Below are 24,800 nucleotides of genomic sequence, written 5' to 3'. Positions count from 1 at the left end.
TTAATTGAAGAGTTATATGATTTTATTATATATTTAATGACAGACGACAAGTGAATTGTGAGTCGGTTCCCGCCTCAGAATAATTATTTTCATTTATAAACATATACAATCTTTGTCAATACTTCATAATGTTTAAATCAATTTTTATTTTTGTATACAATACACGAATCGAAAGAACGCGTTTCCTATAATTTCGAGAACACCGTATATATCGTGATCTGCGTTTTGCTGACTCGCGACTACCGATCTTGCTAACCTGTCCAAGTCTGCGACTTCAAAGTGCTGAAAGTGGTCGCAGAAAACAATTCAAACTTTTAAATACCTTTAACATTTAATTTCCGGGAAAAAAGAGCTGCTTTCTTATCCATGCTAACCGTAATTGTCAGCAGTAAACCCGTAAACGAGACATGTGACATCATTAAAAACTTGAGACGAATTAGCTTTCTAAAAAAAAGAATTATCATCACTAAGAAATAATACTGTATAATATTTCATAAGTTACGAATCATAGCAAAGCTGATTTTACGTGCCAGGAAGAACTTCATGCATACAACAATAATACCGTTACATAAACTTCCATTGTTATTCTATACAGACGATGTCTGAAGGAAAACAAAAATCTCCAATAATATCGTATCAATAAATTAAATTAAATCAATATCGTCCTCTGACATAATTCAAAAAATCAAATAAAAAAGCCTAACGGTATACAATAAGTCATACCATAATATAAAATCTTATCAATAATCTCACACCCCTCTCACTTCTCCGAAAAGATTTCTTCTCCCGCAAAAGTTCAATGGCTGCTTCATGACAAAGCATGACACAAAGGATGATACGTGAACTGGAATGAGGCTGTAGAAGAGATAAAATAATCGAATTGAAAGAAAAAGAAAAGCCATCACAGATCCCATAGGGATTACACATTAAGATCGCAGGAGTCAGCCAATGGGTATTCAAGATGGATTCATTCCCGATACAAGCATAGCCCATGTAGACAAGAAAACCAAGCAAGGAACAAGCAGACAAGGATAACCAAGAAAAACCAAGTTAGACTCGTGCAACGACGCGTATATGAATAAGAGCGTGCGTACTCATAGCTATACGTGCGAACGGCAGGCCGAACGTGTTCGGCCATGTTCGGCAGGCGCTCCCGGCTATCCGATTTGGATTTATACCGCAGTCACAGTCGGTCCGCTCGGTAAGACGGATCGATCAGCTCTCACTAGTCAGCCGATCGAAAGCAGCAGGCGACCGGCTTGGATCGATCGCGTGCAACGATCATTGTCGAACCGCAAGACGAAGGAGACGCGTGCGTGTGCATGCTTTGGACATTAGTTGCTGCAGGTTAGGTTGTCGCGCGCGCATTCGACCAAGTGCAGGTGCTGCTGTGTTGTGCGCGGATAAAATAACAAGTCACAGTGAGCGAATCTCTAAGGATCTTGTGGTGCAGGAGAACAGCACCCATTACCTTCAAGATAATTTCTCAACACCGAGACCCTCGACACAATGGAAAGTCCTTGATATTTCGCTAAGGTAAGGCAACTGAACATCTCCTGGTTTCTATTTCTAGTAACGACTGTGCATTGTTCTTTGTGCCTATTGCTGGGCTTTGTTTATGGCTGTCGAATTGTTGTTTTTATCGATGATTTTTCTCGCTAAGCGTTTTTTTTCTTGTAATAATTTTTACTTTTTAACGATTTTCAACTGTTGGATTACTTATGGAATGTTTGAAATTTTGAAATTAACACATTGCTTTCCTTTGTATACGTATAGTTTAATGTTTCGTCATAGGCATAAAGTACACGCAAGAAGCTCAGTAGCAGAAGTACTATGCACTGTGTTAATTCATTTAATATTTTTCAAAGGTATTAATTTCTCTTTACTATAAAATCTCAATGTATCATAATGTCAGCTGTTAAGTTTCACAATAAAAGCGTCAAAATCGTTAAATATTTCTCACAACGTTCTCGGCTACACTTAGCACTCGGACTAAAAACGTTTTACAACCAAGCAAATCGCGGGACATAATTTTTCAGTGCAAAACTCCTCTATGGAATAAACTCATCCAACTGTAGTAATTTGCACAATCTTACCGAAAGGATCAAAAGTAACGCAAACCGTCTCAAGCAAAAGATCGAGACGTACAGATTTATAAATCCCACAGGAATTATAATTCGAGCCGATGACTATGATGATAGTACCATACAGGAAAACAAACAGCAATCCTCTTATATCAGTTAAGTCAGATCACACTTAACGTGTGTACGGAGTTACCTAACGTCTAATTCAACCCAAAAGTTTATCCAGCCTTCGTGCCTGCATCAATTTTTCTCTATTTCCTCAAGTAAATATCAATCGTTAATTTCATTACCAGAGTCTCAGAAAATCATAAGGTTGCATATAAGTTCCGATTAATTCAGTGAGATTATATAGTTCTGCGCTCATCCCGATGCACACCTAGTCGGCTCCATTAGAATCTTGCCGTGCAACTTTGCGATGCATTCCGTTACCAGACATTTTTATTCGACTCCATAGGAGCCGACGACGCGCAGACTACACTATACAGGGTGGCACCAAAGTAAGGATAAAGTTTGCGAGCACACGGAGAAAGTTGAAGTACTCATGGTGCACACCCTGTATATATACTCTGTATATATACTAAATATACTCTGGACTATCAACACTGTCAGGGGTGCCGGTATAATAAATACTAGTATAATAAAAATAGGGCATTGCTTTGGTATATTGGCTTTAGGACTGCTGAATTATCAAAACGATTTTCGCATTGCTTTACAGTGCGAAAGTTTTGAATATTTATCGCGAGTCATTTGTTACGTCACGCATCGCGAAATCTATCTGCCGTTACGAAACTAAACATTTTCCCGACACTGCAAATCGAATGCACAAATCATCGATTATTTTAATCAACCTAGTCTATATGCCTTTTAATTCCTATGGAAAAACTGGCAATTTCATTTCACCGGGTACAATCGAATCAAACAACCGAAAAGAAATATACGAAGAAATAACGAGAGTCGAAAACAAATCGACCTAACGACAGTTTTGGAAAGAGCTACGCGTACTCGTTTGCAGCTTTCCCAAGGGTTGGTACGCTTGGATAACATGGATGATTGAACCTTTCATAGGTGTAAATAAAGGAGACTCGGCCAGCTAGATGAGCACAATATTTAGAAACACGTAATTACGTTACATGGAGAAGACAGTTGGTTGAAAGTTTGATTGCGGCATATTGCAGCCTTGGATTCGTTGCTGTTAGGAAGCCGTGAATCGTCCCAGTTGGCTCTGGCCAACTGTACAGTCTATAATGCTAACTACAGTGCATGTGGCGCGCGCAGTGCACAATCTATCACGCCACATCATGTCGCACTGAGCTACGCCATAGACAGAGCGAATGCTCAACTACTATGACTACTGACAGTCCTTACTAGATCGGTGACTTATGGTGGTCTCAGCTGTCGCGCCGCCACGTGTTTCATGACTTCAAAGGCAGTTACGCAATGCGGGGAAACAGTATCGAATTTCCAAATAGCGTGTCCCCTGCGTTGTTTAAGAAACACGTTTTTGAAAATGGGGTAGTATTGCTCCCTACTATAGCTACCGCAAGCCATTTCACTCCGGCCTGAACAAATACGTCATATGTAACAGTAGCATCTGTTAAATACACCTTAGTTACAGTATGAAAAAAACCTATCAGGGGTTTTACCATCGATGGTGGAAAAGTCGAGAAATGTTGAGAATTTTTTTTTTTACATGTTAGAGAATCGTGATCCAAACGTATTCCACGTGCATTGTCCCACTGAAAAATCCTTGAAACGTCTGGGACGGACTGGCTGACTCGAGTGTTTGTTTCGACGTTAAAGGTCGATGCTTTCTCCGCTAAATGCAGGCCTACCAATCGCAGAGTCCATCTCGAATTTTGGTCAGTCGTATTATTTATCGATATTATTTATTAATTTTTTTTTTGTTCGGTATAATTCGGTTAGCATCCTTGCTGGAGACTCCAATTTTTTAGTCTCTTAACGCAGTCGCGAGCTTAGAACTAGAGGTGCACCCGGTTTGTAGCCAAGACGATGCGGTCAATTCCAGTCAATTATTTGCGTTGTGTGGATCAGCATTGTGTACATGTAATTTGAATTTTTTTAAATTGTCTATCAACACTAATACGTTGTACAACGTATTCAGTAGGTGTTTGTGTGGTCAGATGTGCTTATAGGGGTTTAGTGCAGAGCAGCATTGGTGGACCGTTTATGCTCCTGTAACATACTACGTATACCGAAGTACGAATCATACTGACATTACTGCTGCCTATACTGCCTATAGTGTATGCACAAGTGTGTTCACATTTGGACATGAAATTGATATATGATTTTATGTCACGTGCGATTAATTCGAACTAATCGCCGAGTAATGTGGTTTATCTCGTATGGAAACACCTTGAGACTCATTAATTTATGTTCTTATACCATCAGCATTCTTAAGGTCGTTATACTTATTATTATTAGCGATTTCAAGTGTCACGTGTGTTTTACAGACAGCGATATTTTTTTTTGCAAATACTTTCGCTTGCTAATTATCAAAATGATAAGATGGATCGAGTAACAGAATTATTAATAGTTAATCCTATTAATTGAAATATTTCTACAATTCTCATTGAAAAAATTACGAATTTTATTGTTTTAAGAAATAAAGTTAAAAAATTTATGAAATACTTAAATTATTATATTCAATCGCAATTACAAAATATTGCGTGCAGCAACGTGTGTGATCATTAAAAATATCTGAATTTGTATTGTAACTTTTATTTTTAATTTAGATCAGATTGATATCAGGCTTCGTTATCTTGAATATAATCGATTAATCGAATTCTCTCGATTAAACATTTATTCTGTATCGATAGGCGAAACTGATATAGATTCAATTCCTTTGTGTCAAAACTTTGGGAAATTATCGTGGCTGGTGAAATTGTATGAGGCTATACGAGATGCATTAATTTCTATTCTCCACTCGATGGCTTCGAATATCGTGAAGAATCATAATGTTTGTTCTCTAGTCTTGTCCGTTGTGCGTGATAACATCGTTTCCAGAATATTAAGCTTGTTCGATCGAAAATTGACTTCAAGGGCCTAACGGGTGGAACGTAGTAACCTTAACTTTCACAGAACGTTCTTGCAGCCCGCAAGATCGTGGCGAGAATTACGTAAACGTAAAACACGTCGCCTACTTAATTTACAGCTTCGGAGTAACTGCGTGAATTGCAAGTGGGTAAAGACTGTTTACTGCAAAGTTAAAAGTACGAAAGATGAATAATCGACTAAATAACTTTCAACCAGCAGTAGAAATACTTAATGTATTTAATAATTTGACTCCTTGACTTAGTCTTACCATGGCTTCCTTACACGGTGAAACGCATAAGAGCAATGAGATAAGCAAACGCATAAGATCCAATAACTGCAATGAGGTTGATACGAAATGTTCGCGTATCTTACTCGTAGTAATAAATTTAAGTAATAAATGGATATTCTTCTGCGAATCTCGTGAACTAATAATTTGACTATCACTGGCGCTCGGTGATTGATAAATTTATAATCGTATTTTGATAGTTATTCAATGATTCGATTTTTCTTATAATAAGTACGCAATTGATATTTCAACGTAGATATAATTGTTCGATTGTAGTTTATATAATATTTATATATAAATAGTGTTTTTGTACGTTGATTGAAAATTTTCTCTAGATTGTGTTTCCATTTCAATACATTATAGTAATGGTAGGTTACCTATGGGCATGTATATATAATGACTATTAAATATTGACCAATAATTATAATATTTATTTATCATGTAAGAATTTAGTAATTTCTCCATACTGGATGATCGAATCAGTTATTTAAAATTATTCATAATGATGCATGTTTCATAAACTTTGAACTTTCCTGCAGCACCAGTGAAACCTAATGTCTCGTTGGAGTCATTTCTTAGTCAGGTTCGGTTAGAATCAAATCGGAGACAAATTTGAGTTGATGGTTAAAAAAGATTTTAGATATTATAATTATGATATATTACTGGCAAGGCAATATTGAATTCAGTCAAATTGAAAATGAAAATATTCGTAAAGATTGAGAAGTAAAAATTTGAAGAATCGTTAATAATTGACTGTTTTGAAACTTAATGTGAAATTATAAAATTTTTATATTTGCCATCCACAAGTTGCAACATTCATACCGATTGGCTTTCAATTTCCATATTACTTGGCAAAACTAAAAATTCAAGTTTGCGAAATTTTACGATGACCATGGCACTCTTTTATTTTAACTGAAATTGATAAATATGCCAAATAAATGAGACACGACCTTATCACCCTAATTTCAAAGAGGCACATACAGACTCAACCTGACTTATATACTTAAATCATATTTTTCCTTCTCGTAATTGATTTCATTTCCCAAACAGTTATAACGTATCCGCCTATGTCAGCAGTAACAGCGAAAGATTAATTAGGTACTAACGAGCTCTGTTGTAAAGACCGAAGCTGTTAAGTGAGCCTTAAGTACTTCCGGACAAATTGAAGCCTAAAATAATTTCGGCGCCGAATCGTTTAAGCGTGGGAATGGCAGCTTTAAACATCTTCATAGCATTTAAAAAACTTTTACTTTTCGTAAAAGTACAAGATTTTTTACGTTTCGTCCTTCACTCGCCTGGTGACCCCGTTACGTCATTATTGTTTCGACTAAAGATATAAGACTTTATGGTACAGTGATCCCATGATCACTTAGGCAATGAAAAAGGACGTAGTAAAGAAAATCAGGAGATGTACGCTTGATAGGAGGATATGAAGATAAAAAAATTGGTAATATATATATACTATATGTATACATCAGATTCGATTGGCATTGCTTCGATGTACAGTTACACAACCGGTTAGAGCCATAATGGAAACAAGCGTAACGGCAATGTACGAGCAATAGTCGAGATGAATCTGTATAGTATCGTATGCAGCATCCATTTATATATAAATATACGGTTAAGAAGGAAACTAGGGCATTGCAGAAATAATTTACCATCGATTTAATGACTACTATAATGACGACACGAATGCAACAATGTATGTAGTTCGTTTACGGATTGTTAAATTATTTATAATTAATGGTAATTAATATCGCATTTTCTAATGTAGATTTACGGTGAGTCTCGTGATTGGTTAAGTAAAGAAAATTGACAATTAAATATATGTGTATTCACGGAAGGTAATTTTTTTTTCAAAATAGAATTTTCACTTTTTTTTTTCTTCTTTCTTTTCTACTGTATTAATCTTGAAATGGCGCACTGATTGTGATTGTGAGATTTATCTTGTTTTCCAATCGTTCAGCATTTTGCTCTTACGGAAATATATTACTAAACTGTTAGAAAGTATTCGAAAAGTTATTGGCTTTATTGTATTTCAACTGGTTTCAATAATAATTATTCGTTCTGAAACTCTTTTGCCGTAACGATAAATACGAGGTGATGAAGTTGGGCGGGATTTAATGCAAAATGACATATAGGGGTAGGCCAGATAAAAACGAGTCATTTACGAAAATAATTCCGTCAGAACAATTTCGAAAATATATCACGACTGCCGCCACTCACCTTTAACTAATTTTATGGGCTATCCCATCTTGTCTCGAGGGACTTTGTTATCCCTTCTTCCCCTAAAAACGTGTGTATGGTTCAACAAGTTAACTGCCTATTTAAGAAAGTTAGACATTTTGAATTATTGCCGTGCTACTGCATTCCTTTTATTTTGCATCGATAATCGTACGTGAACAAGATCCATGAGCTTGAATTGATTGGACTTAATTATTTTTCCAACTTCTTCGGTGCATGATAAGAAAATATATATGTATACGAATCGTCATGTATATGAAATTTATTTTGTCAGCGATTTGGATATGATATCTAATGTCGACACGCTTACTATAATTCATGAACAGGGATACAAAGTGTTTTGAGAAATTCGAGTAAGACCGGAGCACTTGGGGTCAAATGGGGTCAGCTTCGAAATTGCTTGTTAGATATGGATTCGAGTTTAAACGCCTAAAAGCTTCCGTTGATCTGCATGAATTCGACTAGTGTAATATTTCTTATATCATCATGAATATTAACACATGACGGTAAACTGCGATAATGGATCGAGTTCCCGCACATCTTCGGGATATACGTATATGTCATATGTATTATATGTGAAATATGAGAAAAACGCTGATTGGCATCTCCCTTCGACAACGTGTTAATCAAACATATACAGTACATACCTGAATAATAAAAAAAAACAATGACTGTCAATATTCTTTTGCCTTGAATCTCGAATATAATATGTCAGCATATATTTACATAAATATTCATACTTGCATTACGTCACGTTAAAAAAATCTTTCTACTAATTTTAGTAATACGTTGTAATTTTGTTTGTAAATAAAATCCATGTAAATTTAAATGTACGTAAAATATTTGACATAACGGTCCTTCGGTATGATTTCTGTATTTAAGTCGAATGCCAACGGGGTAACGTGCCATATAATTGTTCTCCAGCGAGTAACCTCGATGAACTTTGATACGATTGTTTAATCTTGATAAAAAATAACGAAGCACTACCCGTACAATTCCAAGGTTCATTTGTTGGCATGTCACATTGCGAACGCATTAATCGAAACACGTAATACGAAAGGAATTGTTTTATCCAGCTGCGTACAATCGACCTACCGAGTCAGCAGTTCAGCGACATGTTTGCAAAATATAAAAACGATGTTGTCCATTCCAAGGATCTTTATCGCATATTCACCGCATGAAACTTGGATGCTACGTTGTTGTAACCTTATACGTCGTTCAATAACCCTTTGGGAATATGAATATTGAATGAAGCCCGTTAATGACAGAGCAACGGAAAGTACGAGTTCGTGTATACGAAAGAAATGAATATTTATCAGAAATAATCAATAAATTAATTCATTTTGGCACTTTTTTTTTTTTTAATCAAGTCTCATATAAAATTCGATGGGGAAAATTTTGATTTTTTTCCCGCTACTGTAATCGCTCCGATCCTTGCGAAATCCGAATGCTTTAATTTGGGATTGTTCAAAAGTTTCGCTGTCGAAGATGCGTGGCTTGCTTTTTTTTCTCAGACTTTTAACGAACCGGTCAGTCAGTCACTGACCCGTGAGAGTTGTCGCAGCACTGGGGGAGTACCTCCGTATTGTATTACGAGAGGGGGTACGCAGATTGACGGAAATGAAATTAAGCTGCGTGATCCGGTGGGGTAGGACCACTTTCTTCTCAAAGTGATCGTTGAAATTTCAACGTCAGCGGAGACGCGTCGAAACGGAAGAATGAAATTTGACTGTGGGTTAAAAAGAGTTGGTTCTGCTGTTGATACGTGAATTATATAATTCTTAAGTAAATAGATATTCGTTGAGCGAGTGTCAAAGATATTTGGTATATTTTATATTTAAAAAGTGGTTTGTAGAATATAGCAATATTTGCAATCGAGGAACAGTTTTGTACTGTGTTAAAGCAAGTGGGGTAAATCCGGCAGTAAATGAAGACCTTAACACATCACGGACTGACGACTAGATATCTCGTCTTTCGTATTCCACCGGTGGAGGCTGATGACGAGAGATCTCGTAGTTGCTATTTATCTTAAAATATAGCTGGCTACTATATATATTTACTATATATATTATATATATAGTTGGCAATGAAACTGGTCCGCAATGCCTTAAGAAATGATTTCAGTGAATGGACGTCCGTGTTAAAATCACTATGTATAGATATAATTTTGCGCGAACACATTTACTGGGGACCGGCTTGTTCAATGGCGGGATATATCATCCTACATGTAATATATTTATTAAAAAATTTTTAATATTTCCCATCGATTAAATATCTTTTTCTTTATCGATATCTTGAATTATAATTTCTCAATGTAGTTATAGCAGTAACAGCGCAACCGCTGAGTTACATTGACGAAACTGTCAGTTGTTATTGTAATGGCGATTGGAAATGTCATTGATGGTATAATAATACGCCCAATTAAGACTAAATGCCAGAGAGATTGCCGCCGCTACGTTTCTAAGTCCTTGGCGAATTTCAAGCGGTGAAACCAATTTCTAGGATTTCCTTATTTCTTGCAAAGGTATCGTTAACAGAACTCCGTTTATTTGTACTTAACCTAAATTTGTGTCTGCTTGCTTTTTTTTTTTGTGATTTCTATATTTTTCATTGATCCACTTAAACAGTGGCATATCAATCAGCACGTAACGATAAGACAACGTGAAACGAGTCTAAAATCGAGCGGTGAATATGAAAGTGAAAATTGGCAACATAAAATTTTTCAGCTAAATTTTCAAGTGAAACGAAAAGCAAAAACGTAATATTGCGGAGAGTAAATTTTGTAAAATTACGTTTACGAAAATAGTCCACGCATCGAATACATTTATTGAAAATTTGTAAAGTAAATAAATAATGAACCATTGGTGTCTGAGTGTATTGAGAGTGATTGTAAAAAACAAGGTCTTGAAGGTTTCATGATTTTTTTTTTCGAATTTATAAAGATTTTTGACCGATTTCTTTTAAGAATTCTGGACAACGTATCGCTGACAAAGGGAATCTCCGTATTCTAATATTTATAACACGCACTTGTATCTCTGAGTGAAAAACGATTTAATGAATTTTTCATACAGTTTCCACGTTTTTCCTTAGTTTTCCATCGATAGATTTAAAATACTATTTCACGCTGCCGAGACAAGCCGTGAAAACTTAAAGCAGCGAAATTCAAAGCGCAGGCAAACTCTGCCAAGAAGTCCATTTGACTCTGTTAGCCCAACCGGCGAAGCGCTGCGGGTAGACTGGAGCGCGATTTTAACGTTGGCGAGTCTGTTCTTCGAAAAGTTATTGTTGCGTAACAAAATCATCCTCACTCTCGTGCAACGAAACAGTGCAAATTTCATGTGCCGAGGAATGACGACGAGAATAATATAGAAATGTATAATGATGAGATAATGGGGCAAAAAAAAAGATAAGCATAAAAATGACGCAACAGTCATTGCATAAAGTGAGGGTGAATAATGAATTCAAGTAAAGTCAACGTGAGAATTTTTTTTGGACAAAAATTTCTCACGATTAGGACTAGAAGACACGGGATCGTACAAGATTGAAATCTCGGTTGACTTCTTTTTTCTTTCTAGGAGCCTTTCTCTCAGCTGTATTAACATAGATACTTTACGTGAGGTTACTGTCAACAGGATTAATTTGGCATTAGAAGCTAGTAGAGCAAGACTACACGTAATTTTTTTTCCAAGACTTTCCTGCCGGACTGGATCTCATTTCTTTACTGACAATGAGAGAACGAAAGTTTTTGTTTGCCGCGCCTTCGTATTGTTACGGTAATAGGTGCGTCGCGTTCCATAACTGATTCAAGACCTTCTTCTGTCATTCTGTCATCCGTGCTATGCGTGTCATTATGCTGCTTCTAATATTGGATATAAACAAATGCAAATACTCGTAGATTTTATAGATTTTTTTATTAAGTCTTCAGTTAATAAATAATAAGTTCCCATCTATTTTTATCAGACGCTTAAGCAGATCGCCGACACTCGTTACGTCCACATTAACAAATTATAGACGCATGTCGACCATCCTTTGTCAATATTTGCCAAAATTAAGATGAACAATTTTTTTAGTTGGTTTTGCAAAAATTCACTTGCTTTACCATGAAAATAAACCCTTTCGATACTAAAGTTCATAAATTTTGTCGAATGCTTAAGTATAGATAATCGACACTCGTTTTACAAAAATACATTTACAAAAATTGGAAGCACATCAACCAATCCTATGTCAATATCAGTGAAAATTAAAGTGACACATTTTTCTGATTGATTTTACAAAAATTAATTTCCTCCGGCTTTATTTATTGTAGGTCATTTCAATGCTCAGGTTCAGGGTCCGTGTCTAAGTACGTCTTTTATATCGACAGCCACGATGTCTACTGCCAACCAAACTATAGATATAGCGATTTAGTAGTGCAACAAGTAAAATGCCCGTTTGCCTTGATTACAGCACAGTGAAATAGAACCGGACTTCTCGTACCTGCACTTCGCGATCCGATAGCAACGCGCCGTAGCAGATCAGACCTGAAAGGACCCTTGACCTTATATTGTAGATCCGTAATAATGAATATCACAGACCTAAAGGCGACAAAGTCCTTAGACTGTCTTTAAATACTTTTCGAATCACAAGATGCTGCGCGAACCAAATTCGATCAGCGTGAAATGGGCTTTGCTACTTCATAGGTATACCTATATGATATATAAAACACGTAATGGTGTTTATTGTTCTAAGAACAAGTACAAATTTAATATTCGGAATTGAAACTGCTGACCAGTGCAATTAGTGAATAAATATCTAGGACATTTTTATTTCCCGTTGTTAACACACGTTTATACAATTTAATATTTATAGTCGTGATCTCCATGCCATTAATGGTGGTAAATATAATTGTGAGCAATAAATATTGTATTGTAGAATTGGATGATATCATTGTTGAATATACTGATTTGTTAGTGAAGAAAAAATATGCAAGGCCAGTATCCTTGTAGCTGGACCGAATACGTTTAATTTAATCTGTTGTTGTACATTGGTATTTTTGGGATACAAATTTTTCATAGTTCCCCTCGAATCTCTCAGGGACTCGTGCACTGGTCCTAGTCAAGTTCCCTGCCAAGTTACTATCTTCGAGCGTGTTCTAATATCTTTGGATGGCTCGGATTAATATTCCTTTTAGTTTTTTATTTCTTATCAATACTCTATTTTCAAGATTAATATTAACTTTGGGTCAGCCTCGCGCCACTTTCGTGCTGGCTACTGCCAACCTAACAGCGAAACAAGACCAAAGACGGCCAGTTGCTTCACTGACGTAGCGAACCTTGGTCTTTGAGCGATTGCACCGATCCCATCTGGCTGCCCAGATTTGAATATGGCGTTGCGCTTCGCTGGATTTTGCTTTTCTTCAAGAATTCTCCTTCGTTTCGCGAGCCGAACGGGTTTTCTATACGTGAGAAAGATATAAAGTGAAGTGCTCTGAGAATGGATCCCAGTGACACGGGTGAGCGTTTGTGAAATTGACATCGTTCGCGAGAAGACGAATGCAATTGGAGATTTTCTATTGCGACAGTACTTTTTTATCTTTCGATTCTAGTTCGTATATTTAAAACGGTATGTCTGACCTTTTTGTCTCATTCCAATTAATCGACGATTCCATGGGAATCTATAGAATGAGAATTCCATAGAAATACATCTGAATCTCTAGGCTGAATCTGCAGACCGAAATTTTGTATAGATTTTATAGATAGACATTTTTTTGGTAAAAAATTTTTTTTTTTATGTTGAACAATTTTTTTAGGGAAACTTCATTGGAAATTATATCAAAGCATGAGCTTTTATAGTAACAGGTTTTTTCTGCCTTATACAGTAATAAGGTTACTCGCGACAATCGTACAAACTGAAGTTAGCATATTTGTTTTTTATAGCAGAACCACGTTCAGACGTTGCGATTCACGTGAATAACCTTATGCTACATCAATAGAGTGGAGTTTACATCTATAAAGGTACACCTCACACCGATTCTAACGATAAATCCCTAATTATCCGGATAATGAGATAATCGAATCGTACTTGCAGCATCACGTGTCAACAATAATACATTACGACTTGAATGAAAAAAAAAAAAAAAAAAAAAAAAAAAAAAAAAAAAAAAAAAAAAAAAAAAAAAAAAAAAAAAAAAAAAAAACTTTTGTACAGTCCTTGCTTTTTTTATTTTCAATTAAACCATATCGCGATCGACTACGCAAATACACGTATCGTATCGAAAGCTCGTTAATATTGATTCAGGTTGATTAATCGATAATTCATTCGAGGACGTCGAGAAAGCGCGAAGATTTTTCTCGTCCTTCACGACTAAAAGGACGAATCGGAAATCACGTGTAAACTGCCCCTGCACTTTTTACCAAACAGCGAATTGCCATGCACGGTCGTATCGCCATTTTCTTTATTTAATTTCAATTGCACGAAAGTGAAATCTGCACTGCGACAAGGCGTCAATTTCAAAGTCGACGCACGACGTCGTGTCGCGTCTCGACGTAACACCAAGCACCGTTACGTTGGTCGAAATGCGACCTGTGCTTCAATTCCTTCTAACTATGTAGTATATATATATATATATATATTTCAAGTGTTTACTTGGCGCATTAGCGAATGACTTGTTGCTGAAAGTGAATGGCGAAAGTGGATCCACCTTGTTGGGGGTCCCTTCCGTTTGACTAATTTGGATGAGCGACCTTTCTTGTTATCCCGGACGTTCAGTGATCCAGGACTGAAGCGAGTCGCCGTGATTTTCAGTCCTTCACCTTGACGCTGCAATTTCCAGCTATTGGCCTTGGGCGCCTTGAGGCCAGTGACGTCCAGATTAAAATCTTGTACGATTGGTAGGTTTAAAAAAAGACATTAGAACGGAGAACCGATGCAGCATGGAATGCCCAATATGTGATCAATAATTTATTAGAACATTCGTGCAACTTTCATGGCATATAAAATACCTACTTTTATTCTTTTTAAGTACGCGATTAACTCGACTGTGCATACAATTTTATATATTTGTTAATTGCTCGAAAGGATTTTGAAATTAATGTGCGTCGTTGTAATGTCATTTAATATTAACGTAATATTAAATTAATTAAAAATAAGTAACATGAATATAATAACATTGAGATAACGATTGCTACGTATATCTTGTAAAATGTTTTAGTGTCAATAGTCGAAAGTCAGGGAAAGTATAATAATTACAAACCGACAATTAAAATTTATAATTATCCATATATAATTAATCGTATGCATGATTAATAAAAAATGGGCGTTAAATACACGTGTCTGTTATCTTCCAGAATTAGCGTACTTTTACTTTCGATTTGGTTGTTGCGAAGATACGACTACATCGTCTGACCCAGCTCACGATAATAGGAGGAATTGTCAAAATATTACTAGAAAGTGGTATCAGTCGTCCTGGCGCAAGATTACGGAGCTATCGCCAAAACCCAAGTGACGATAGGCTCATACGGCGACCTCGATCGAAATGAACGTGACGTGAAAGTATTGCCGGATACTGGCATCCCACTTTTTGGACCCTCTGTCGTAATCTCCCGAGCATGCGTGTCACTTTCGTTGCATAACTTTGAAATTAGGGATATGGAGCACAGTGAGTATCTACCGATAGTATCTCCACGTTACGTACGGGGTCGCGAATGCGACTTAACATTATTATCAATCTGATGTCAATAGGGCAGCAAAATACGTGGTCGTAGTGGAACGACGTCAAATTGTGGATATCGTACAAAAGCGAATAGAATATACATCAATGTTATTGGGACCGTCGTACTTACCCTAGGACGTTGATACGTGACTGGGTAATATTTGCTGAAGATTAATTGTAAATGCGTATGAATGAATTAGCTTTAATAATTTGCATAACAATTTTTTTAAATCATTTCGACGACAATACTGGCTTTAAAGTGAAATCATCATTTCACATTTCCATTCCTATATGTATTGTCCTGTTGGTTCTGTCTGCTGTATTATTTATAGTATTTCTTTATCGCAGAGCGGAAAAAAATTTACAAAAATACGTATACGTACAAAGAGAAGTAAGAATATCAAGTAATTTGCTTTTGGCACAATCACTATTCGCGTATTCTCATCGTCTAAGAATTCACTCGCTGTTCAATGACGATCTGCTTTTTTGTCGAAGTCGAGCGTAATGGGACAACTCTTTATAAATTGCCAGGCACAACGATTCAAGCTACGATCTTACATTGAATTTCATTCCGAAGACAAAACGTGACCATTGTCTGCTCTACGTATGTCAACTATTAAGGAACTATCGTGATCCGCAGTTGACAAACGTAAAACAGTTCTGAATGGTGGTTAGCATATTACGTGCTGTTTGAATGTATTTATCTTTTTTTTTTAAAAAAACGTCAGTCATTTATGAAAATATATATTAACGCGTCTAAATCATCGAGACTCAATACGTTGGGACTTGGTATGTAAAAAAAATGTTTTTTTTTTTCTAACCATTATGACTATTCACAAATACGTCAGTACGAGCAGGATACGGAAATAGAAGGCAGTGCGTGACGTCACGGAGAATATAAATTAATTCAATTACAAAAAAAAAAGGGACAAACAGGACCCGGCGTTAAAGCAAAAATGATCTATGATTTCAGAAGTCGCAGGTAGCGAGTCGCGAGATGTGGGAAGGTCTTCGTTTCCTTCTCGTGGTGGTGGCGATCGTAGCTAACGTCCATGTGATCGATTCTCAAAAGCCGCAACTCGGAGGCGCAGTGAATGTCTTCAGCCGTTACGGCTACCTGAGCATCAGCATGAGGGTGGTTCCGCGGAACGACACGGACACGTGGATCTTCAGGGAGCCGACCCTGGACGTCTTTCGCAACCCGACTGCAGCGCCGCCGCGACAGCAGAGCAAGAGCGCCGTCTTCGACGGTGACTTTCACATGGAATTCTGCGACAACATCCGGCAGCTGCTCCAAGCCTACTTCCGGGACTTTACGTTCGAGCAACTCGAGAAACCCTGGAGAGCGTTCACCGGCAGCTGGTCCAGGTCCGCCATTGCTAGGCATCTTGGTATCAATGCCTCGTTCATCACCGGTGAACATTGTTACGTTCTCGTTCGGGTTGCTCGGTTCCGCGAGAGCCAGAAGCTCCGGGAACCGGTCGAGAATCTAGTCCTCGAGGAAGCCGTCGCTCGGGAAGCCAACAACATCACCGTCGGCGACACCGTCAGCGTCATCCAATTCATACGCAACTTTGGCTCGCACTACATTGCCTCTTATGTAACGGGCAACTCCCTGTACCAGGTACTCGAATTACGATAGTTCATGCCTTTTCCTTTTCGCGCTGTCTCCTTCTCACTTCGGCTCGATACATATGAATGAATTGCGTATGAGTCAGGCCGTGCCGAAAGTCTCGGTCATTCCCACCTGATGGTTCTTCGTGATTTGATATTCTGTAAACAGTAAAACACGCGACTTTTTACTACTGCTGTCTGGTATTTGAATTTCAGTGCACAACTTCATGTCAAGTTGTATGTTTGCAGGTTAGAAAATTCACTTCGCGAATGGCGATAATTGCTTTGTCAGTTTTCAAACGCGTGACGTTTCTTTTTTACTCGCGAATATTGGTTGAGCGTTTGGCAATGGTGTCTGGATTATTGGTAATGGCAATAACGAACGGGGGACTAATATTTGTCGATTCATATTGATTGTGAAAATTGTCTCACCTTGAATAGCTTTTTTGTAAGGAGACCATTGTCGCCGTTTCTTGTTAGACACTGTGAATGCATTTGCTCGGCTGACACATTTTATCTTATTGCTGTTTTTTTTTTTCTGACAGATGAAACAATTAGCAGCTGCGTAAAGTCGTGAAGTATTCCGTAATGATTGTGTACCTGTTTGACGTGGAACAGCTGACTTTCAGTTTCCGGGCTCGTGGCTATAGTAAATGGTTAGCTTAAAACAATGTTTGGCATTCGGGACACACGGGATTCGTATACCTATCGAATTTCAATAGGGGGAATTGCGAAATAAAATTGCACATTACACGTTACGCGCATTCCTTTTGAATATCTTTTTTTTTTGCGCACAATGGACATTGAATTATCGCACTTGGACGTTTCTGTTTCTTTTGAAATTTGTTTTGGCACGCTCGGTTCCTTTTATCGTTTAAGAGACAATTAAGCAAATTTTTTGCAAGTTCTTTTTTTATCAATGTTGCAAATAAGTGTATATAAATACATGCACGTTTGGCATCATTTCTAATTTCGAAACGTGATATTCTTTGTATCTCCGTGCAAATACGCACGCTACGTATCTTGGAAAGTCTTGTTGATTTAAAATTTTATTATTATTTTTGCCTGTCATCGCAATGTTCGTAATTATCAAAATGTTCACACGCATGCCCACACATGGATCCTAATTACCATACGAGTACACTTGGCATGAAAGTCAAGTCCCAAGATAGTATTATTAAAGATAATCAACCGCAGTAGTGATTTATGTCTAATGTCTAATGTTAACGAGTTCATGACGATTTATCCGATAAAGTGGACCCAAAACAGGAAGAGTATTAAGAAATAGTTTCTCCTCGTCGCAATAATTGTTACGCTTATCGTTATCAAGCATCGTGCGACTATGTCGAAAACTGCAAGCAAAGTGACTATTGTATCTTGACATTTAAAGGATCTATTATTTTTACAGGTATTCGTATACACGCCACAAGTCTATATGCGTATCAAGGAGCGACTAAAGACTCGCGGAGTTGCTGAACTATCCAGTCTGGAGTTGAGCAATTATTTCTCACCGTGGTACGCGGAACACATGGGTGCCATCCAATCAGCTAGTGGGAATCGTTCGGTCGAAGCTTGGGCCATTGAGCGGCTTCGCGTTCAGTATTACATTTTCACGTATGCCAGTCTTTTGAAGTTACACGGAGACGCAGCGCTGTTGCGGCAGCTGGATGCACTACTGGGTAACGAAGCTCTGCTGCAGTTACAGCTACGTACGCTAGCGCCACTGTTCAAGGATCCAAAAAGACGCGAATGGTTCCACGAGGTAATCGACAATTACGTGAAGCTGTGGGAAGTGAATATGTGATCACACGGGAAAAGTGATGAATATTGTCACGTAGTGTTTCCAGAAAACTATAGTCGACGGTTAGGGATTCGTCGTGAACTCTATGAAAGGACGCTAAGTGCTGTAACGATACTACTTTGATCGAAGAACTCGAGTTTTTCGGTAACGTTGTAATTTACGTACCTCGGTATGGGGTAATATTGTACGAAAATGATTGATGAACTGCCCACTTCATTTCTTCCTTTATTCCGAATAAAAATATTAAAATATAAAAACAGACTGATCGCGTTTTGACACGCACTGCGATGCAGGTGCGACGAGCGACCAACGTACAGAATGTAATCGCTGTTATTGTTATAACTAAGTATTTATTATATAATCGTTAATAGAAAACATTTTATACAAACATTTTAATATATCACAAGCATTATTCATATATTTTTTATCCAACTCACGCAATCGTACCAATCGCGCGATGCACTGGCCGATATTGTGAAAATATTCCTAGAAACGGGTAAGGATGGGTGAGTGAAGGAAGGGAATACATTAAAGAGAAATTATAATTGTGACGTATTTAAATAAACGTTAAATATCAGTTGCAGGTAATGAGGATAGATTAAAGATCTTTGCAGAGTTGCATTAGTTTTCTGGTTTCTCGTAAATTGAATAATTTTTTTCATAAGCCCTATCAATGGGGAAAATATGTGTGCGATTGGAATACTATCTTAAATAACAAAATATTCCGTGTCGTCAACGATTTAATACGGAATGAAAAATATGTAAATACTAGTTTTGTATAACTACAAACAAATATAAATCAAATTTTGTGTTCATAATCGTACTGGATTAATAAGATGAATTAAGTATTTTTTTACGATTATGATTGTCAATGCTCTACGTATGACCTGGTGTTAATAATACAAATTACAGTCTGCTGGCATACGTTTGTGAAAATGGTTAATGAGAATATTGTTCAATATGATTAGTAGACATAATGTGGCATAAAAAAATATGGAAAGAAAAATGAAAAGGAGAAATTTTGTTCCCAATTTGTGCAGTTCTGAGTAGGCACATGTTTGAAGTGTTGAGATTGGACTTCAAAGAGAATGTAAGATTGCGGAAAAACGTTTTTGATAAGAGACATGCATGGGGAGTAATGATATCTTTGCAGTATAAAAAAAGGTGTCACGTAGATATTTATCCTCTTCCATGCTGTACTTTTTCTGCAATCGTGGATGATCTTCATTTATCACTTTGTGATCCTGTAATTATTGTTAACTATTAAAATGAAATATACAAAACTTTTAAGAAACTGATTAATGAATCTTAATCAGAGGATTGATTTATTATTTTCATATAAATCAATTTCAAAACCCTTATTATTCTGAAAGCATATTGTCAAATCCAAATGAACTTCGTTCTTAGAAACTATAGACATGATCGAGAAATATTTTAAGGTATCCGAGCGTGGAAGTGCGTTTTTTTGGAGTGCCTAAGCAGGATCCCTAATTTTGTCGAGCATATAAAGTTTTACTGCTGTGAAGTGATTCTAGAAGGTTTTAATGAAACTCTGTGATCCATAAAATATACAGAACTTCGATTTTGTATACAAATTACAATTTCTTATTTTTTCTCCAAAAGCTGAGTTACCGGCGACAGTGGCAGCTGATGTGCAGCGCTGCTAGCTATCCCATCGCCGAAACCGCCACGATTCTAATACGAGATCGAACTCATTCTCGTATCTTTCGATATTACTTTCCACTTCTTTAAACAAGAATATTTTATTTTTCAAAGTGACCATTAATTATGAAAAGATCCAAAAACTGCATCTAAGATTTTTTTTTAAACGATCCTAGCTGATGAGGTAGTATAGTAAAAAATTATTAATTTCTGAAGACTACCATCTTACACTCGGAATACTTTAATTTTGCACAGAATGGGAATCGGATTTGATTTAAAATCTGAACTCGTCAATGCTTATAAAAACTTGTTACTGTGTCAATTTTTATACAAATAAAGAAGTAGAAGACTCCATGAATTAACGAAGGTATTTGATCTATATAACTCAAAATTAAAAATAATATCCAATGCATTAACATGCAATACTTAAGTGAGAAAACAGACTAATGGTATTGATATTGTAGCCAAGAACTCTATAGAAAATGATGTCAGGATTATCAAAATCAAGTTAGCATTAATATAAGATGATACCGTTTAAGGTACATAATCACGTTTTGATTGTAAAACAAATTTATCTAAAGAAAAAAGTGTTATTGATCTTACACAAGAAGACTCTGACTCGCTCAAAATTGTGAGATTATTATTATTGTATTATTAATATTATCTTTGCAGTGAATATTGAAGTAAAAGAATGCTACTTACATCATAATACATGTATTGTTTCCAGGATGGTCGTTGGCAGCTTTAGTCCGTTTTTTTAAATGTTGATAACTTCGTACTGGCTTGTTGCTCTCGACCCATTTTTCTGCCATTAAGGATTAGCACAACTGGCGTTTCAACACGTATGGATTTGAAATTAAATGTCTGAAAAGAAGATATACAATAAAATTGAAATATCAATTACGCGAACAAAAAATTTGGAATACTATATTACAATGTTGCATTACAAAACATGAAGTTCAACGTATTTTGAATCTTTTTAGTTAGTCTGATTAAAATAGTTCATGAACAAATTTTACTTGTCTTGAAAAATAATTTAAATTATCAATATTATATACTTTAAACTATTTATTTATTTAAAAATTATGGTTTACTAACATCATCCCCGTAAGAGAAGTCGTGACACGTGAGATATGGTTCTGGAATAACAACAGAATCTCCAACTGTTACTCCTCGACCTTTTGCCAAATTATATAAAGTAACTGCTATGCAAGTCTTATCCTTATCAACGAGGCAAAAAGTGCTAAACAGGAAAAAAGTTAAATTAATACATGAATCTAATCAATTATACTCTTCAACAAGGTTTCTACAACACTTTATAAAACTTACAAAGGCACACAATCGGGATCTTGTATCCAGCAGACGACTTTGCCAAAGATAAGTTTCTCCAAATTTGCGCCAGGTATTAATTCTTTTATTGGAATTAAATTTAATTTCACAAATTTATTTCCAGACGTATAAAATCCGTCTTTATATGCTCCTAATTGTTTTTTATCCATTGTCTGAAATGAAAAAAGGCAATTTAATAGTAGCATTAGACGTCTTGTTTCTCTATACATATACAATTATACATAAAAAAATCATTTGAATAAAATTTTGTATGAGAATATCTCTCTAATATCATGATACATGCCTGACCCGTATAAATGTATGCAGGTCATTATTCTATAAATACCTGAATCATTTGATGCAGTTTTTTAGGTTTTAATCTTCCATTACTGTTAACTAAATTTTTGACATCCTTCAAATACTTCAAAAGTTCATCTCTTTTATCTTTCGGTATGTTCCATGTTGGATCTAATAATGTTGCTTGCTCAAATGATTCCAATGCTAATTTATATTCCTCCTGATACTTTAATGCCTGTAATATGATTAAGCATTAGATCATTCACAATTATTTATAATAATAATAAACTGCTAACTATTATTTGGTATACATAACTTTACGTGAAATGTGTTCAATACTTACAATTGCTTTATTGTAAAATAAATCAGGGTTACACCTTGCAACTACGTCTTTCTCCTGTTTCAAAAAGTAGAATTATGCATACTTTTAAAATTTGCATCTTCTAGTCAGCAGAATGTGCGACTTACAGCTTGAGCATAAGCGGACATACAAAGGCGTAATGTCATAGGATTTTGTACAATAGTAAAAAAAGAAGATAAGTAGGCATTTCCAAGAATAGCCCATGAAACACCATCAGATGTATCAAGACTGACAGCTTCCTTTGCACGTTCAACACCTTGTTGTACATTTTGCACTTGTTGATCATATGTAGCAGTTGGTTCCTGCCGAAGCACCATTGATAAGTTTCGCAGAGATACTTTATTTTTACCCTGAAAATAATGTTCATGTTGTCGATAATGAGTGTTATATTTAATATTATTTTAAAGATATCAGAGACAACATACGTGTGGCAAAGCACCAATAAAACAATTTTTAGCTTGTTGGATGTCATCGTTTTTCCAATAACATTCTCCAAGCTCATTCCATGCATCAATTAAACTGGGTTCCAGCTTTACAGCTTTACTTAAGAGTTCTTCTGCTTGAGGCACAAAACGATCTATGACATTCAAAGTTTTTCCCTTAAGGAAATAATACTGTGCTCTACATCCATCTATTTCATATCCGTGACATTCTTCAAATTTGATTAACGTATCTTTCATTTTCTTTTCCACATCACTACTCTTACGGACTGCATCTGCTATTGAATGAGTTTCGAAGTAATGATCTCGAAAGAAGTAAAGAGACTGCACCTTTTCCTGAAACAAATAATCTGTATAAGTTGTAACCATGTCTATACAACATGAGTGAAATCAATGCTTCAAAAGGTTGGAACTATTACAACTATGCTATATGCCATAAGGATTGCATTGAAATAAAAATAAAAGAGTATGTACGAAAGAAAATAATAAATAAAAATGTTTATAAAAACATTTAATTTTTCTTTACCGTCAACGCTACGATAGGATCTTCTTTGACAACATTTGGATCTTTAGCCCCCGCAACGACTTTTTCATCTATTATTTCAGACATATTTAACAAGTATTGTGCGTCACGTCACCGTAACCAATTTACTATAAACAAGCCCATCGCGCAAAGATTACATCGAATGTTTTACAGTTTGTTGTCATTTCATAATAATACTATTTAGGTGTACAAAAATATCAACGCTATGTAGTTCCACAGATGAGTACCGAGAGGCACAACGCTATCCTTTTGGGCGATAACAAAATCATGGCGCTAAATCGTAGCGGCGAGTCTGCAAGCACGATTTTGTGATCATCACCTCCGTCGACAAAGCATATCCCGTCGCAGCCGAGCTAAAAGTGAACACGACGCGTAATTTGGCTGGCAGAGGTTCTCCGCTACTTAACGCTGGTTCCCAAAGCAATCCTTATAATGAGCTCGGGAACAATAGAACTTCTCAAGAACTATTGAAAAAGCCTATTGTTGAAACATTTTTAAGACATTTTTAAGAAACTGCAATGCCAACTTGTGACACCCGTATAGCACCTCAATTTTTACTAAATACTATTTGATCTTGATTTACTTTCAAAATTTATTCAAAATATAAAATTGAGACTAAATCAAAATCTCACAGAATATACGGAGGAGATAAAAATTGAATTGAAATTGTAGAATATCGAAAATAAATTACGTTCAAATTGAAATATTAATAAATTAGGTGTTTGGAACATTAAAATAATTCATTAAATCAGTAAAGTAAAATATTAACACTTAAAAATAGGAAATTCTGGCCAAGAATATTTAGAAGTACTGGAAGATTCCCAAAATTGTGTGCGCGCAGATTCGGCGCGCAGAACTCGGCGAGCGAGAGCAGGCGGATGGTGGGGGGAGCGCTCGAGGCAGCGCCCGGACTCGAAGCGCTCATTCTTCCTCGAGCCGGTCTCCTATACTGGTCTCTTGGAAACATCCGTGTCACAAATTTCCAACCTTCTTCTTTTTCTATATTTATTTCTTTATCCTTCATTCTTTACTTTCTCACTTATCTCTTTCCTCATTTCTTCTCTAATTTTATAACTCTATTCCTTACTTTTCTACTTTTTGACGTCTTTATTTCTATCTTCCTTTCTGATTTCTCGTTGCACTCTGTTCCCTCTCACTTTCCATCGTGCTTGTCTTACTTTTCTTATATTTATTTCTTCTTTACCTCATTTCTTTATATTTCATTCTTTACTTTTTTATTTATCTCTTACTTCATTTCTTCTCACTTTTATAACTCTATTCCTTATTTTTATACGTTTTGACTTCTTTATTTCTATCTTCATTTCTGATTTCTCGATTGACTCTATTCCCTCTCAGTTTCCATTGTGCTTGTATTACTTTTCCTATATTTATTT

General features: G+C 36.2%; 3 protein-coding genes across 4 annotated transcripts; 1 reads left to right on the top strand and 2 right to left on the bottom strand.

Annotated features, from left to right (window-relative positions):
* Positions 1–275: 275 nt before the first annotated feature.
* On the bottom strand, positions 276–1,084 carry LOC112494860. The gene is made up of 2 exons (XM_025088348.1): positions 724–1,084; positions 276–444 (listed from the first exon to the last, which is right to left on the bottom strand). The coding sequence occupies exons 1-2, from the start codon at positions 991–993 to the stop codon at positions 370–372; spliced, it is 345 nt and encodes a 114-aa protein (XP_024944116.1). The 5' UTR covers positions 994–1,084; the 3' UTR covers positions 276–369.
* A 98-nt stretch (positions 1,085–1,182) lies between these two features.
* Positions 1,183–19,191, top strand: LOC107271113 (torso-like protein). The gene is made up of 3 exons (XM_015746731.2): positions 1,183–1,536; positions 16,332–16,982; positions 18,381–19,191. Exons 2-3 carry the CDS (start codon positions 16,356–16,358, stop codon positions 18,774–18,776), a joined length of 1,023 nt encoding a protein of 340 aa, XP_015602217.1. The 5' UTR covers positions 1,183–1,536; positions 16,332–16,355; the 3' UTR covers positions 18,777–19,191.
* Positions 19,192–19,495: 304 nt separating this feature from the next.
* LOC107271112 (tetratricopeptide repeat protein 5) lies at positions 19,496–23,747 on the bottom strand. 2 transcript variants are annotated; one of them, XM_015746730.2, is made up of 9 exons: positions 23,389–23,746; positions 22,848–23,198; positions 22,530–22,772; positions 22,405–22,458; positions 22,111–22,296; positions 21,765–21,937; positions 21,534–21,678; positions 21,138–21,299; positions 19,496–20,017 (listed from the first exon to the last, which is right to left on the bottom strand). In XM_015746730.2, the coding sequence occupies exons 1-8, from the start codon at positions 23,470–23,472 to the stop codon at positions 21,180–21,182; spliced, it is 1,356 nt and encodes a 451-aa protein (XP_015602216.1). In that variant the 5' UTR covers positions 23,473–23,746; the 3' UTR covers positions 19,496–20,017; positions 21,138–21,179. The 2 variants fall into 2 exon arrangements, with proteins under 2 accessions (XP_015602216.1, XP_024944114.1); XM_025088346.1 differs by lacking the exon at positions 19,496–20,017 and adding an exon at positions 20,057–20,519 and having other exon boundaries at positions 23,389–23,747.
* Between the last annotated feature and the right edge of the window lie 1,053 nt (positions 23,748–24,800).

This window comes from Cephus cinctus, unplaced genomic scaffold, assembly GCF_000341935.2.
Source record: "Cephus cinctus unplaced genomic scaffold, Ccin1 Ccin1_scaffold0898, whole genome shotgun sequence".
NCBI lineage: Eukaryota > Metazoa > Arthropoda > Insecta > Hymenoptera > Cephidae > Cephus > Cephus cinctus.
This window is presented reverse-complemented; position numbering and strand designations above follow the sequence as displayed.

Coding starts and splice junctions, on each gene's coding strand:
- LOC112494860 (XM_025088348.1), bottom strand. CDS start 993: ATGGGCTATGCTTGTATCGGGAATGAATCCATCTTGAATACCCATTGG. Junction 445..723: donor TGATAAGATTTTATATTATG/GTATGACTTATT, acceptor TCTTTTTTTTAG/AAAGCTAATTCGTCTCAAGT.
- LOC107271113 (XM_015746731.2), top strand. CDS start 16,356: ATGTGGGAAGGTCTTCGTTTCCTTCTCGTGGTGGTGGCGATCGTAGCT. Junction 16,983..18,380: donor CGGGCAACTCCCTGTACCAG/GTACTCGAATTA, acceptor TTATTTTTACAG/GTATTCGTATACACGCCACA.
- LOC107271112 (XM_025088346.1), bottom strand. CDS start 23,472: ATGTCTGAAATAATAGATGAAAAAGTCGTTGCGGGGGCTAAAGATCCA. Junction 22,297..22,404: donor TATTTTACAATAAAGCAATT/GTAAGTATTGAA, acceptor ATCATATTACAG/GCATTAAAGTATCAGGAGGA. Junction 21,938..22,110: donor AACTGCATCAAATGATTCAG/GTATTTATAGAA, acceptor TTTTCATTTCAG/ACAATGGATAAAAAACAATT.